Consider the following 15,372-nt stretch of genomic DNA (forward strand, 5'->3'; position numbering starts at 1 on the left):
CAATTGTCGGAAGTAAAATATTAATATAAATCTGAAGTAACAAAAACAGTATAGAGTCAACGTGGAGCGTCCGGGCCCAGTGGATTAGTCTCCGGACTTTGAAACAGAGGGTCGTGTGTTCAATTCCCAGCCATGGCTTAATTTCCTTCGGCAAAAAATTGATCCACGTTGTGCAGAACTTGACCCAGGAGAGGTGAATGGGTACCCGGTAGGAAGAAATTCCTCGAATGCTCGAGCGCCTGATCAAGGTAGCCGTGCTAATTAAAGCCGGGGTAATAATAATAGCAGGGCCCGCTGGGAGAACAGTTTTCGGAACTGAAGTGGCTACCCTGGGTAAAAGTTTTCATTATTATTATAACGCTAAAGTCGCAATTCATGTACTCCTGTAAAAGTAACTGGGGCTCTTGAGGGTCTTAATTTAGTTCATAATTGGATTTTGTTGAAATAAAACTAACAAAATATACAATCGAAAGAAGTCCACATATTGAAATATGTGACCTTTTACAAATAGAATCATAACAAATACATGAAGTAAATTTAAGTGAATATTCGAATAAAACACAGATTCATATAAATGAAAAAAAAAAATGCAAATTTCTTTATTGCACATTCTGTTTGAACATGATACATGTCCTTTTTCGCAATGAAGTGAACTTCTTTGAAATGATGATGGGATCTCCACCGCCCCCCCCCCCCCCCCGACCGCGCCCGTCCCCCGCCCCGACCACGACCCCGCCCCTTTCCATTTTCTTCGATCGTGTATGTTAATTGTCAATAGATGGCGCCAAATCTTTTAAAAGCATTTTGTGACTAGAACGAATTCTACTAGGGGCCTACTAGAAAGTGGCACAGAGATTGCACTTCAAATTATTAGTCTTTTAAAGTCGTTGAAAGTCACATCATGGCCCTGACTCGAGGTAATTATATTATTAGCTTATGACATCCATATAATTAATTTCATAATTCGAATTTTAATGCAGTCTTGTCTCATTTCTTATTTTCTGCGCCCAGCTCTGTGCGGTCTCTTCCCCTGATCGCCGGCACCGCATCTTGCTTGTGAGTTTGCGGGGAAACCCTGGGTCAGTGTTTGTAGTTGTACGCACCCGGGTGATGTGCACGTTGACGCCGCGGCGCTTGCGAATTCGCGAATTGATCTGAAAATAAATTGTTAGTTTCTTGACTTAAGTCATAATGAATAAGATTGATTGCATGCTTCGGGATTGTATTATAACTGGCATAATTAATATTGTTTGGATTGTATTTGACATATTAAGTGTAGACTCCTACCTTGTTTTAGCCTAGGCTCTAATTCTAAACTGAATGAATCATTAAAATGACATTGTCATTGTGAATGTCACCTTGTCTCGACTGTGAAAATTGTGTTCTGCTTTTCAAGGAAAATTCAATATTTTAGACTAAATTTTAGTTAGAAAAAATGAATCTCATAAATTTAATACTCTAAAATTCTAAATCAACATTTTGTGTAACAACCATTTGGTCCAATCATCACTTTGTCTAGACCAGTTCATCTAACGTCCATGCGCAGTGAGTTTTTTTACTGTTGCGCCACTCACCTGTCACTGCCTGACTACAATGGTTCTAGAAATCTTTTGCAATGTTGAAAAGTGTCTTGTGGCATCTGATATTAATCCTCAGTAATTCCCTGAAATGCTGCAACGTTTGGTTAAAAGATCCAGCAAAAGACAAAGGAGTTAAGCGCAGTCAAAGTCAGACTTGCAAACTTGGTCTGTACGGTGCGAATTTAAGGACGTTCCACATGCACAGTTAAAGTGAAAACCATGTCATTTTCACCAAACTTTGCACATAGATACTTTAGAACCTTAATATTCGAAATATGCAAAAATTAACATAGGTCCATGTGCTTGATTTTTTGCTATAGAACTTCAAAGTTCACCCAAATTGATGTTCTTAAGAATTGCGCATTCAAAAGAATTTTGCATTTTTAGACCGCCCAAGATTACTACAATGAGTTTTAACCTGTATTACTCAGTCAAAATACATGAAAAAGTCATAAAATTTCGCAAGAGAGTTAATAATTGTATCGTTAGAATGGAGAATATATTTAAAGTGCTATTTGTTTGCAATTTTAAGTTTAACAGCACTGTCAGTTCTTAAAAATGGCGTAAAAGATAACAAAATCCCAATCTAAAAAATGTGAAATTTCAGTAACAAACTACAAAAGTACAATAAATGCTGCACTTTATTCAAAATCCATGTCATTTTCACCAAAATTTGTAGAGTTGTAGAGGAAGGTATACCTAAGAGGAACAAACATTAAAAAATAGGGGTTCATGTGCTTGTTTTTAAACTATCAGTACTTTTATTAGAGCAAATGTGCTTTTTAAAACACCAAAAATGCGCCGAATGCTTTGTATCTATGTGAAGAAAAAATCAAAACCACTCTACCATTTATTCAATCTCGGGGTAATATTCGTGATTCTTGGCAGCACTGCAGAGTAAAGTATTTTGAAATTGTAGAGAATCTTTTTTTGAATGGTCCATGGAATAATTCAATTTTTTAGCTTCATGAAATAACGCATCGGATCTGCAGTTAAAGTGCAGAAGATGAGAAAAATCAGCACATACCCGCAGCTAATTAATCACCTGTTCATCCATTGTGACGTCAGCGCGCAGTGTAAACTATGCGCAGATCATAATGCGCACAAACATAACTGTGGAACGTCCTTAAGCTGCCATTTTTCTCGGGCAACGATTTGAGACGCCCACACTAAGCAATCGATGTTTCCAAAACTGCCCGCTCAAGTTACCAATATTTGGTATCAAAATATAGATTATAAAAAAATGCTCACGATCATTTCATTTTGAAGGTGGGGGTGACAATTGTTATCAAAATAAGAGGGGTTGGCGACTCAACGTATATCTTAACCCACGGAGAGGTTTCAACAATGCAGCTGAGTCAATGCACTTTTGTGTACGATCGGTGCGTGTGTGTGCGCATGCGCGATATGTCTGTGTAGTAAATGTATTGGATTTTTCGAATCGGCGACTCAAAATATACCCATCATTGGGCCGTATGCATAAAGACAAGCAATTGCTTATAAGCAAATGCTTTAAGCAAAAGCAAGAGCTGGTCAAGCAAAAGGGCAAGTTCAAGCAATTGCTTAAATTCGTATGCACAAGCTTTTGCTTGTGCTGAAACCTTTTGCTTGCACTGCCTAAGCAATTGCTTATGTGTTGGACAAAGGATCGTTACGGTTGTGCGAACATCGCACAGTAGGACAACAACGCTTCGTGCCCGAACTGGCAGCAGTATTTTTTTATTACGCAAATAGGGGGAAAACAGCGCAGAGCATCAGGGGGGTTTCTGTGTAGATCGATGGACAAAAATTGCCGTAAAAAGTCTAAAATAACAGGAAATTGATTAGATATGAAATCACAACATAACCTCTGGAATATGGAGCTTGAAACGGTATGAAAATTTAATCCTTAAACGAGAATGCCCTGAGTAAGCAAGAGCTGAAGCTGGTCCGGAGGTGCTTGAAAAAACGCAAGCAATTGCTTATCAAGACAAGTAAATTGCTTGTTTGGTAAGCATTTGCTTACGAGTAGTGAGCAATTGTTTGTGCTTGTAAGTAAAAGCTTTTGCTTATAAGCAATTGCTTGTTTGTGTGCATACCGATTCAAGCAAAAGGCTAGCACAAGCAATTGCTTGTTTTTATGCATACGGCCCATTGTGTCGCCGTTCCGGAAGTGTGTAATTCATGATGTTCTTACTAAAAACTGTAGCAATTTCAGGAGAAAAGTTTATCATATATTTCAAAGGATTTGTGGATACTTTCATCTCATACAAAGATTTGGGTAAGAATTTTTTTTTTTGGTTGCAAAATTGAAGGTTGAAGACTGCCGATGGCGACTCACTGCGCATGGACGTTATGCCTAGGCTATGGCCATCTCGTCTCACAATCAGTTGGTCTAATATATTTTTTTTCATTCATTTTTCCCAATTTACACTTAGTCTAATTAGACCAAATGGTATGGACTTTTTTATGGCTATTGGCAAATTGGACCAACTGGTTATTAGACTAAATGTTGAGTGGATGAAACGGCAATTAGACCCCCCCCCCCAAAAAAAAAAATAGTTAGAATCATAGCTGGAGCAAACCCAAGATCTAAAGTTAGCACATTATACTCTGAGCTTAAACTGCTTATTTTAGAAGAAATTACAACCTACCAGCAATTTTTTTTTGTTTATCAGTGTATCAATCGGCTTATGCCTGTTAATTTTTCTCAGTTGTTTGATACAAATCAGAATTTATATAAATACAATACATGCTCCTCTTCATTAATTCATTTGCCAAGACACAGGACCTGTTCTTATCAACATAATATTTGTTTTATAGGTCAAAAAAGTTGAACAATTTACCTACAGACATCAGACATGCACCAACTTATATAACTTTAAGAAAAAACTTAAGAAAAAACTTACGTCCGGTCCCTAAATTTTGTGATTTGCTTTATAGATTTAGTTGTGGGATGATTGGTTGATGATTTTTTTTCTGTTTCAAATGACATACTAGTATTTTATATAAAGTTGCCCTGTCCCCCCCCCCCCATTTTCCCTACATTGTTTTGTATTGTACTCTGTTTCATAAGTTTATTTCATGTACTATGTATTCATTGTTTATGTCACAGTGCACCATAGAGATGTATACTAACTACGCTAGAGTGCGGAGTCGCCATAGGCGCGCGTACTTAACGTCTGTGATTGTGTGGAGCGTGGCGGCCATTGCTCGATAGGTATAGATTCGCAAAAGTACCCGGATGTACCCATAGCTCGTGCGTTGTAACGCTGTGAAAAGGGGTGCCGTCTCCGGCCTTTATCTTGAAGAAAAGAACACAACCTCATAAAAATCGAAAATATGAATGACAAATTGCATCTCAATACACTATTAGAGTGATTACATGGGGATTATGCTATTAATTTGGCATTTTAAAAACCTGATTTCTCGGGATGAAATTCTAAATAATTTGCATTTACCTGTCCGTTTATAGGCCTGTAATAGATAACAATGTTGATATACTATCATATAAACAATCATATAAAAATAAAAACATACAGCGGACATTAATAGAAAGATTGACAATTAATTCAAAAGACTGCAGTGAATTAGCCCTTCTCTGGATTTCCCTACCTTTAACTGCATCGTCCTCCTTCCATCCTTCCCACATTTACGTCCTTTGATTCTATGTTTATGTTGGATATAATTTTGTAATTTCTATATAGGCCTACATGATATGTAACTTGCTTTAATTTGTATGAAATATAGGCCTATCATTTTTATACATTAAGTTGTACAATTAATTCTGTATAAGTTAGTGTTTTGATCTACATGCGCTATTAAAGGGCATCTCATTATTGTTCTTGGTGAGCCTCCCGTTACACCATCAATGTTGAAATTTGTGTTATTTGGTGAACGTGCTGATTTTGTTCTTATAGGAACATAATAAATTCCCCAAAATCTGCAGGCCTATATGGCCCGAAAATAAAATATTGATTTAAAATGTCGAGAATATAGCCTAATTTGTTCAAACTTTTAAAAAATGACAGTTTTAATTCCCTTCACTTTAAGTTAGATTTTTTTAATTCGCTTTTTAGGGGCCGTGTGTGCAATTAAAATAACAAACACACCTAAGCAAATTCGCTTTAACATACTGATCAAAATAAAATACAGGGGGCGCGACCGGACCCCTCCCTGAAATGAAAATGAACATTACACATAATAAATGATTGTGATTTTATGCACCCCATCGCTTTCAAAATCATTCCGCGACGCCGTAACATAATAAAATAATTTTGTTCATCCATGGAAATCTTATTTAAAAAAAAACGATCGAATACTCAAACTCAGGTCCATAGGCCAGCAAATGACATTAAAGGAAGAAAACTAGAAAATCAAATTCAGTTATACTTTTAAAATGAAAAACAAAACTGGATATTCAAAACGCGTGTTTATCTGTTTATATGTTAGGCCGGTGCCAGTGCTTACAAATATTTGCCATAAAGTTCATTTATTCAAGCGACACAGACACAGTTAATTAACACAATTTCAAGGCAGGTATCAAATTTGAGATTAAATTAGGATTTTTAATATCTTATTCCAAGTATTGTCACTTTTGCAATATTATTGTTTCATAATTATGTTTGGTTTTAGTACTCACAATTTTGCAACCGTTTTCATAATTATGATAAGTTTGCATTGATGTCTTTCATGATATTAGTTTTATACACTCTTGCAGTAGTAATAATATTCTTTATAGTATAATACAAATTATATATCATAATCCCGCCCCTTTTCTTCTCTCCTTCTCCCCCTTCTTCCTCTCCTTATTATTCTATCCTTGATTTGTTCACATGATATTGGTCCAATCATTATAGGATCAGAAACAACGGCGATAAACAAAATATTTCAGCCAGTTTGCCGATCAGCATATTTTCAGCCGGGGAGAATCAAGTCTATACTTTCCAGAAAATCAAAGTGAAATTGTTTTGCGCATTGTGATTTGTTTACTCTCCGAAGTTTTAAAATGTTTGCAAGGCAATAACACTGTACATAAACATCCAACCCCCCATTAGGCCTCCTGTACATTGCAAAATTGTACGACTGCATGCGCGCATTTGATATGCAAATTTTGCTGTCAACAAACTTTTCTATACATTGATCGCAAGTAAGAAAGTATACTTTTATATACATATTTATAAATATGATGGGATGGTTGCCAGCAAAGGAAATCTAAATCATCAATTTTTAACTGAATCAATGCGTAAATCATTTCCAAATATCAATAAAAAGTCATTTTATGATTCGCGAGTTTTTGTGATGTTGGTTTACATCAGCGTGTAAGACATGGGGAAAAGGGATCGAGTTATTATAGGCCCTATTGTGTAGATATATATGGAAAATGAATTATAACAATTATCTAAAGTGAAGAAATAAATTATCAGCAATCAGCATAATAGTAATTAGGAAACTATGAACTATAAAAATACAATCGTGGTTTTTTTTTCGATACAGCGTCTCAGATGCATCAGACACTGTGATATGGCCTATGAATTTTCTTAGGTTAATGTACATCAAATCATATTAAAACACATTAAATTTATTTATCAGGACCTAGGTCTAAATGTTATTTTTGATATTCATCTCTTCCAAATCATTAGAAAATAGAAGTCATATTAATGTATCGAAATTTTACCTAAGCAAAAACAATTGGGACTTTAAATCGTTTGCCTGTATTATAGCTGTATCGGCCTATATTATGCGCTATAGATAGGCCTATATAGGCCTTTTGACCTCAGTTTTGCTAGATTTTTGTTGTATTTGAACTTTAATCCAGTGCAATATTTACAATTTTGCTTTTCCATATGCTTTCGTGCTCAATTTGTCATGTTCTGTGCTCATCCGTGTACATGCCCCATAGGTACTGTACGCGCATGGCAGGCTGCGAATACCTATCGAGCAATGGCGGACGGTCTCCACGTAATCACAGCGATTTGACGAAGTACGCCCTCTAGCGTTACTAGTATACATCTCTATGCAGTGCACTCATCACAAGCTGTGCTTTCTGAGTTGCTACCTCCATTGTTTTGTTCAAGTTCATAAAAAGTATTGAAGCTTTATCGTTGGAAATAAATGTACTTCATTAATTCACTATGTGGATATTTGACGAACTGCTGGTAGACCAAATGATAGTAGACGAGTTGATAATTGGACGAATTAGCATTGGACCAAATGAAAATAAACCCTATTTACTTTCTACTTTCACCCGTTGTTCAAAGAGCTTGCCCTCTGCATTATAATTGTTTTCAGGAATCTTCATTGTCGGTGCCAAGCGCACTCCTTTTGGTACCTTTGGTGGTGTTCTAAAGGATAAGACTGGTACAGACCTTGCTGAAGTGGCGGCCAAGGCGGCGCTAGCATCGGGCAACATCAACCCTGAAATCATAGATACCACTGTCATTGGAAATGTGGCACAGGTGAGGACTTAACAAAGGCTAAAAAGACTTAGTGCAACTTGAAAAAAGAAAGAAGTAAGAAAGAAAAATGAGAAAGAAAGAAAGAAAGAAAGAAAAAAAAGAAAGAAAGAAAGGGAAACCGGGAACATATGTGATCTCATTTTCTAAATATTCAAAATCTATTACAAAATTGTTTAAAAATCCACAAACGCCATTTTTAATAGTCCTATATTTATCATTGTCTTTATTATATCAATTATAATGTTTTCATCTTTGTCAATATTATAATCAGCAGTAATAATGTAGGTCGTAATATTATCATAATTTTCATTATTATCACTGTAGGTGTTGCTATCATTGTTGTTGTTGTTGTTGATATTGTTATTATTATTCTTATTATTGTTATTATTATCATCATCGTTATTATCACTGTAGGTGTTGTTAACATTATTGATGTTGTTGATGTTTTTATTATTATTTTATTATTATTATCATCACTATTGTTGTTGTTATAATTGCTATTTCAAGATTTGGTGCCACTTGGTAAAATTTCATATCCATGGCTGACTCTGGTAAATTTTTGGGCCATTTGTCACTATGGCCCGTATTCTGAAGTCGGGTTGAATTTAAACCCAGGTTTAAAGTTGTGGTTTAAGTATGGGAAGCCATAAGTATCAAAATTATTAATAAGTTGTATGTTTCTTATGTTTACTGCGCTCTTTCCTGATTCATCGATGGTAAAGACAATAATCTGCTTATACTTCCTAGACAATTATGAATGATTTGAGAGCCAAATGAGCTGAAGTATGATATCTCTACAGGTAGTGATTTATGTAACAATTGGCTATCCATACTTAAACTACAGCTTTAAACCTGAGTTTAAGTTAAACCTGATATCAGAATACGGGCCTTTATCTTTAAGCCTTAGATTTCTATACGGCAAGTCCCCATTTTCTCGCGGACACATTTTTATTGTTAATAGAGCATGAAAAGAAAGAAATTTTTTGGGGGCCATTTGTCACTTTATCTTTAAGCCTTAGATTTCTATACAGTAAGTCCCCATTTTCTCACAGACACATTTTTATTTTTAATAGAGCATGAAAAGAAAGAAAAAAAAAATGATAAAAGAGGGACACAATTCCCAAGGCTACTAATTGGAGTCTGAGGCAAATCATAAAATAGAGATGAAATATTAAGGTTTAATAAAAGAGCATGTTTTTGCAATAATTTTGTTTCATAATGTTGAAAGTACCCATATTTTGTATCATTTGAATGAAGTGAAATATTATTACAATTGATTTCTTCTGGGAAGTACATTTTTAAAGAAGCAAGGATGTTGGAACAAATATATTAGGGTTTGGGATTTTTTAAGCAGCCATCCCAATATACACACTAAATTGCCATGGGAATTCTGTAAGTAGCCAGAATGATAATTTGATTTTCAAACAGTAAAAATTACGAATCTGAATGAGTAATTTCTTCTTCATACAGTCAGAATTTGACATTGGGCCTTTTCACACTTGAATCTTGAATTATCATTCTAATGATGATTGTTATTGTAATCGAGACTTTGATTAGCGTTCGCGATTCTCTAATCATCTTCTAGTTTGGTTTCACATGTGCTATATATTCGTCATTAGTCTTATTTTTCACTGGAATCATCATTCAAATTACGATTTTTTTTACCGTGTGAAAGGGTGGATGTTATGTTAAATTAAATACAAAATAAAATAATTTCTTGGAGTCCTTTTTTGTGGACTATTTGGAAGATTCACTGAGATTGCAGTGTGCACATCTCATGCTTGAGTGAACCAAAACTTGAAACCTTCTTTTCTCCTTTTTTTTTATTAAAGGAAACCAAAACCCAAGAAGAGAAGCAATCTTATTGGAAAGAGTAAAATGAGAGGAGCAATAAAAAAAAAGTTTCATCAAAATCGGTTATGAAATAAGCAAGTTATGGACATTTAAAAAGTCTTTTTACAAGTACTTTTTATGGGATTTCAAATTGGCAAACATGCTTCTAAATGCCAAATTTTGTGGACAACTCTCCATTTGTTTTGTACACAAATATTCAGATTTTCCTCATTATCTTTCAAATTGCATCTTGCCTCCTGAGCACAACATATGTCATGGGAAAATATAATTCACACCGCATATGTCAAGGTCACGAGATGATGTGAAATATGTTAAATAAAGGGGAACATCTGAAAATTTGTGTACAAAACAAATGGAGAGTTGTCCACAAAATCAGCAATTTTGAAGCATTGCCAATTTGAGGATCCCCATAGAAAGTACAACAAGACTTTTTATTTCATAACCAATTTTGATGAAACGTTTTTTTAATTGTTCCTCTCATTTTACTCTTTCCAATAAGAGTGCTTCTCTTCTTGGGTTTTGGTTTCCTTTAAGCTCTCACTGAAGTACTTGTGTTTTATGATTGATCAGTAATGAAAAGTATTGCATCCTGTGATTATCATTGTTATTATTGTTTCAAACAAAAGGCACTTATGATGTTTGTTTCCAAGCTCAATAAAACAAAGCTGCCAACCAGTACGTTTTTGGCGTATTTAGTCCTTTTTTTTTTTTTTTTAATTTATTGAGAAAAATCATCCCTATACAGTATGTCTCTTTAATATGGTTATTGGGTCAATGTAATTTCAGGTAAATTTTTTTTTCAATCATTTTGTTAAAACCAGGGTGAGTTATGCACATGTTTCAATGTTTTTTTTTCATCTGCAAGAGCAGTGCGCATTTTAGCTGGCATGCAGCTTGAGTGCTGCAATGAGCGCGCACGCCACGCATTTTATTATGAAATACAGTTTTTATTGGGAAAAAAATGTTTTTTTATCACAGAATACAATTTTTCATTCTCAGAGGTTGGCAGGTCTGATAAAATATCCAAATTCTTTTTGGGCAAGTTATTGTCGGTTTGGGGTTGGCAGGTCATATTTGTTAGAATCTTTGATCAAGTTGAGAGTTAACCCATTGCCTGCTGAAACCGGGTTGTCCCTGTACAAAGCCGGAAACTACAGAATCCATTAATGGGATAAAAGTTGTAAAAATCAGAGATAAAAGGAAATGTCAGAAATGTGAATATTCATCGTTTACCCCTATTTCTCTTTCTACTAGACATCGCCAGATGCTGCTTACACCGCCAGGCACGTTGCACTCCGCTGTGGGGTACCCATGTCGAAGCCCGCCCTCACTGTTAACAGACTGTGTGGGTCCGGGTTCACTTCGATAGTAACAGCTACGCAGGTAAATGACATACGTACGCCATAGGAGTGCCATTCTCAGAAGAACGTAATTCATTTTCCCAATGTTTTGTCTTGTAGTCTGGCAATCTTGCACAGTTTTTTAAACATTTTGTTTGGATACAAACTGGTGGCAATACAGAGAAACAGTATTTTATGGAAAACTTCTTCCCCAGTATCTAGTCAGTGCTCCTGAAAGTAAGCACAAATATTAATCTTGGGATGAAGAAATACAGGATTTATTTTCTAAATGTGTTCGAATTTGCAGTACCATTGTAATGCCATAGGGCGGGGGTATAAATCACCTTCAGTGATATTTCTAGTAATGGTAAGTCTAATTATTCATTCTCATCTTTACTATTTTTAGGAGATATTGGCCGGTGATGCCGAGGTCGCTCTGACCGGGGGAACAGAGAATATGAGCATGGCTCCCTACACCCTGAGAGGGGCAAGGTTTGGCACCAAACTCGGCGAAGATCAGAAGGTATGATACAGGCAAAATAAATATATATTTTTTTGGACTACTTGTCACAACAAATTGCTTAAAACCGCAGAATTGGATGTATAAGCTTTAAAGGACAAGGCCACCCCAACAAAAAGCTGATTTGAATAGAAAGACAAAAATCAAACAAGCGTAACACTGAAAATTTCATCAAAATCAGATGTAAAATAAGAAAGTTATAACATTTTAAAGTTTCGCCTATTTTCTCAAAACAGTTATCTGCACATCCTGTTCGGTATGCAAATGAGGGGACCGATGACATCACCCACTCACCATTTCTTTGTATTTTATTATATGAAATATGAAATATTTTGATTTTCTTGTCATTGTCATGTGAAAAAAAGTTTCATTCCTCCCTAAACACATGGAATTCCATTAACATTTTGTGGTTCAAGCAAGGGGGTCCTAATTGTCAAATTCGTGAAAATTGAAATATTGTATAATTCAAACAATGACAAACAAAAGAAATAGTGAGTGAGTGACATCATCAACTCTCTCATTTGCATATCACTGAGTTGAGCATAGAACTGTTTTGTGAAAAATAAGCGAAACTTTAAAATGTCATAACTTTCTTATTTTACTTCCGATTTTGATGAAGTTTTCAGCGTTATTCATGATTTTTCTCTATTTATTTAAATAAACTTTTTTTCTGGGGTGGACTTGACCTTTAACAATGCAATGAACGAAGAATTTTGGGGGCTCTTTTTAAATTTTTGAGGCTCTTTGATCATTTTGGTCCCCTGCGTATTTTTTCCTGGTAGAGTATGTTCATGGTTTGTCATCGTTGATTACTGGGGCCTGTTTTGCAAAGGGTTACAACGATTGTAACTTTGCCATTATGGCAACTACCATGGAAAATCTTGATTTTGATTGGCTGCCCTACCATGTTACCATGGTAGTTGCCATTATGGCAAAGTTACCATAGTTTAACCCTAAGAAGACGGGGGGCTGATTCACACATTTTTCGTGATAAATCCGCCGTGCGAAATTTTTTGACCACGTAGCTCACTGACTTTTTACATTCAAGTCTCGCGCAACTTTTGAGACCAAAATTGCGACCCCCGGGTACGCTGTTCCGAAATTACGCAACATTTCGTAAGTGCGTGCAGACCCAAAATTGCTCAAAAACATGAATTTGTGTACAAATCCAATGAAAATAGTATTTTTAGTCAAATTCATGAATGTATAATTATTTTCCTTTTACTGATTAAAATAATTTAATTCCATCTTATTTATGGTAAAAATAAAGTCCCCAAAAATTTCCATTGAAAAAACAATAAAAACAGAAAGTTGAAAAACAGAGAAATACATAAAGAAATTTAGAACACGATGAAATACATTAGAAAATAAATGTGATTTTGAAATTTTGATCAGATTCATATAAAGTGTCTGTGTACCAAAAATGGGCATTTTAGGGGCATTATTTAGTTATTATTAGAAAAAACTTTTGATTTTATGCATAAATTAGCATTATTAATTAGCAATGAGATTTTTCACAGAATTTGATCTTGTAGTTTTGAAGATTAAGCCATGTGTAACGTACGTGCCATTTTTCGTCGTGATTGCACCATCGACGGCCGAGATCATAAGCGGGGGGGGGGGCTGAATCAGCCCCCAGTCTATTTACATGTAAGGTTAACTCTTCATGAACTGAGCCCCGGGTGATTTGACAAATTAATATAGGGTATTGCGCACATATCCACATTGTTAGGTGCTCAAGGCGCTCCTATAGTACCCGGCTAAGCTAAGCGTTCATAGCGCACACAGCTTTTTAAGGAATTACTTCCTACCGGTACCCATTTCCTCACCCGGGTTGAGTGCAGCACATTGTGGATCAGTTTCTTGCCGAAGGAAATTACGCCATGGCTGGGATTCGAACCCACGACCCTCTGTTTCAAAGTCCAAAAACTAATCCACTGGGCCACAACGCTCCAATTAGTGTTCTGTGCAATAGCTGCTGTGTACTCGAATCCATTGTGAGGGCTTTGTGGTCTAATTGTGATAAACATCTGACATTTTCTTCTCGGAAACAATAAACGTATCTTTTAGAGATGAATCAGTAGTGTATCCAAACACTTGGCTGATGTTGGCGATCAGCATAGGAAATTCATGAGGCAGACGGACGATTTCGCCCTCGTGACAGCCCAAATCACCCCTTAAAGGAGAACTATATTGATTATGAATGTGGTCTTATTATATGTCAATGGAAAGGTAATGATGTGGGGATTATCAGTGGGTCATTCAAAAATAACGAAAATAATACATAAGGTGAAAATCGCCGATTAAAAAACGCTCAAAATGCCTCTCCGAAATATGCCTCGCATCGCTCTCTGAATTGACTTGAATTTGATGACGTCACTTTCTGTACGAGATGCGTGATTGGCTCTCCCACGTGAAGCTCCACTTGCATGCAAAACCTGTTGCGAGGGTACGTTTTCTCCACACTGTTACTGAATACTTCGATCACGAAATGAAAGAAAACCCAGAATTTCATCTAGATTTTGATTTTTAAATTGATGATTTTGAAGATGAAGAGAATGATGATGAAATGAACAACAAAGTGACGTAGTTGGAGGTAAATTGGGGGAATTACGCCGATGATGATGAGTCGGACACTTCAACTTGCAACACGATCACATGCCGATTCGCTACCTAACTCATGCAGCTGCTAAGTGCTAGCTACACCGCGCGGGCCAAATTGAATTCATGAAAATGAATTACCACACTGTCCAGAAAGAGTCTCTTACCTCTGTGACTATGAAGAAGGAAAATAATGATAAAACTGTACTTACAAACAAGTGAATGTAATCCGAACCTGAAGGCAACTCAACGAATAGCAGCAGACGATATGCACCGACGATAAACTTCATGTGGCTGGGATAGATTGTCACTCGTTCTGTTAGATGTAATTTTTATCTCATTAATTTGACAAAATTACGAAACTCGGGAATTATTTATCTATATAAAAATATAGTAACATCTCGTATTATTTTTTAAATTACGATAAAACCTTTTAAAAGCTCGTATATGTGATCGTAATCAAAATCACAAACATGCCGTATTGCTTGATCGCCTTGGCTGAGAGAGTAGATCTATGCACGTGTTGCACAGCTCTCAATCAAGCTACGCATGTTGGGGATCTTTTACATCTAATTTTAATTTACCTCAACGTTTTCCTTCAAAAAACGTTTTATCGTAATTTAAAAATCCCAGCCACATGAAGTTTATCATAGGTGCATATCGTCTGCTGCTATTCGTTGAGTTGATTTGCCTTCAGGTTCGGATTACATTCACTTATTTGTAAGTACAGTTTTATCATTATTTTCCTTCTTCATAGTCACAGAAGTAAGAGACTCTGTCTGGACAGTGTGGTAAGTCATTTTAGTGAATTCAATTTGGCACACGCGGTGTAGCTAGCACTTAGCAGCTGCATGAGTTGGTAGCGAATCGGCATGTGATCGTGTTGCAAGTTGAATTGTCACTCGTTCTGTTAGATGTAATTTTTATCTCATTAATTTGACAAAATTACGAAACTCAGGAATTATTTATCTATATAAAAATATAGTAACATCTCGTATTATTTTTTAAATTACGATAAAACCTTTTAAAAGCTCGTATAT

At 35.8% G+C, this 15,372-nt stretch overlaps 1 protein-coding gene across 2 annotated transcripts in view; it reads left to right on the top strand.

Annotated features, from left to right (window-relative positions):
- The first annotated feature begins 775 nt into the window (after positions 1–775).
- Positions 776–15,372, top strand: part of LOC129263892 (3-ketoacyl-CoA thiolase, mitochondrial-like) — a 28,032-nt gene continuing 13,435 nt past the window's right edge. Inside the window, exons 1-4 of one of the 2 annotated variants that reach the window (XR_010293852.1) lie at positions 776–917; positions 7,851–8,017; positions 11,126–11,254; positions 11,618–11,734. Coding sequence is in view for 1 of the 2 variants with exons in the window: in XM_064100751.1 (XP_063956821.1) it covers positions 902–917; positions 7,851–8,017; positions 11,126–11,254; positions 11,618–11,734 (429 nt within the window). In the remaining variant the exon portion in view is untranslated. The remainder of the gene's footprint in view (positions 918–7,850; positions 8,018–11,125; positions 11,255–11,617; positions 11,735–15,372) is intronic. The other variant, XM_064100751.1, reaches the window with a different exon arrangement.

The sequence above is a fragment of the Lytechinus pictus genome, chromosome 6 (assembly GCF_037042905.1).
Source record: "Lytechinus pictus isolate F3 Inbred chromosome 6, Lp3.0, whole genome shotgun sequence".
Classification (NCBI taxonomy): Eukaryota; Metazoa; Echinodermata; class Echinoidea; order Temnopleuroida; family Toxopneustidae; genus Lytechinus; species Lytechinus pictus.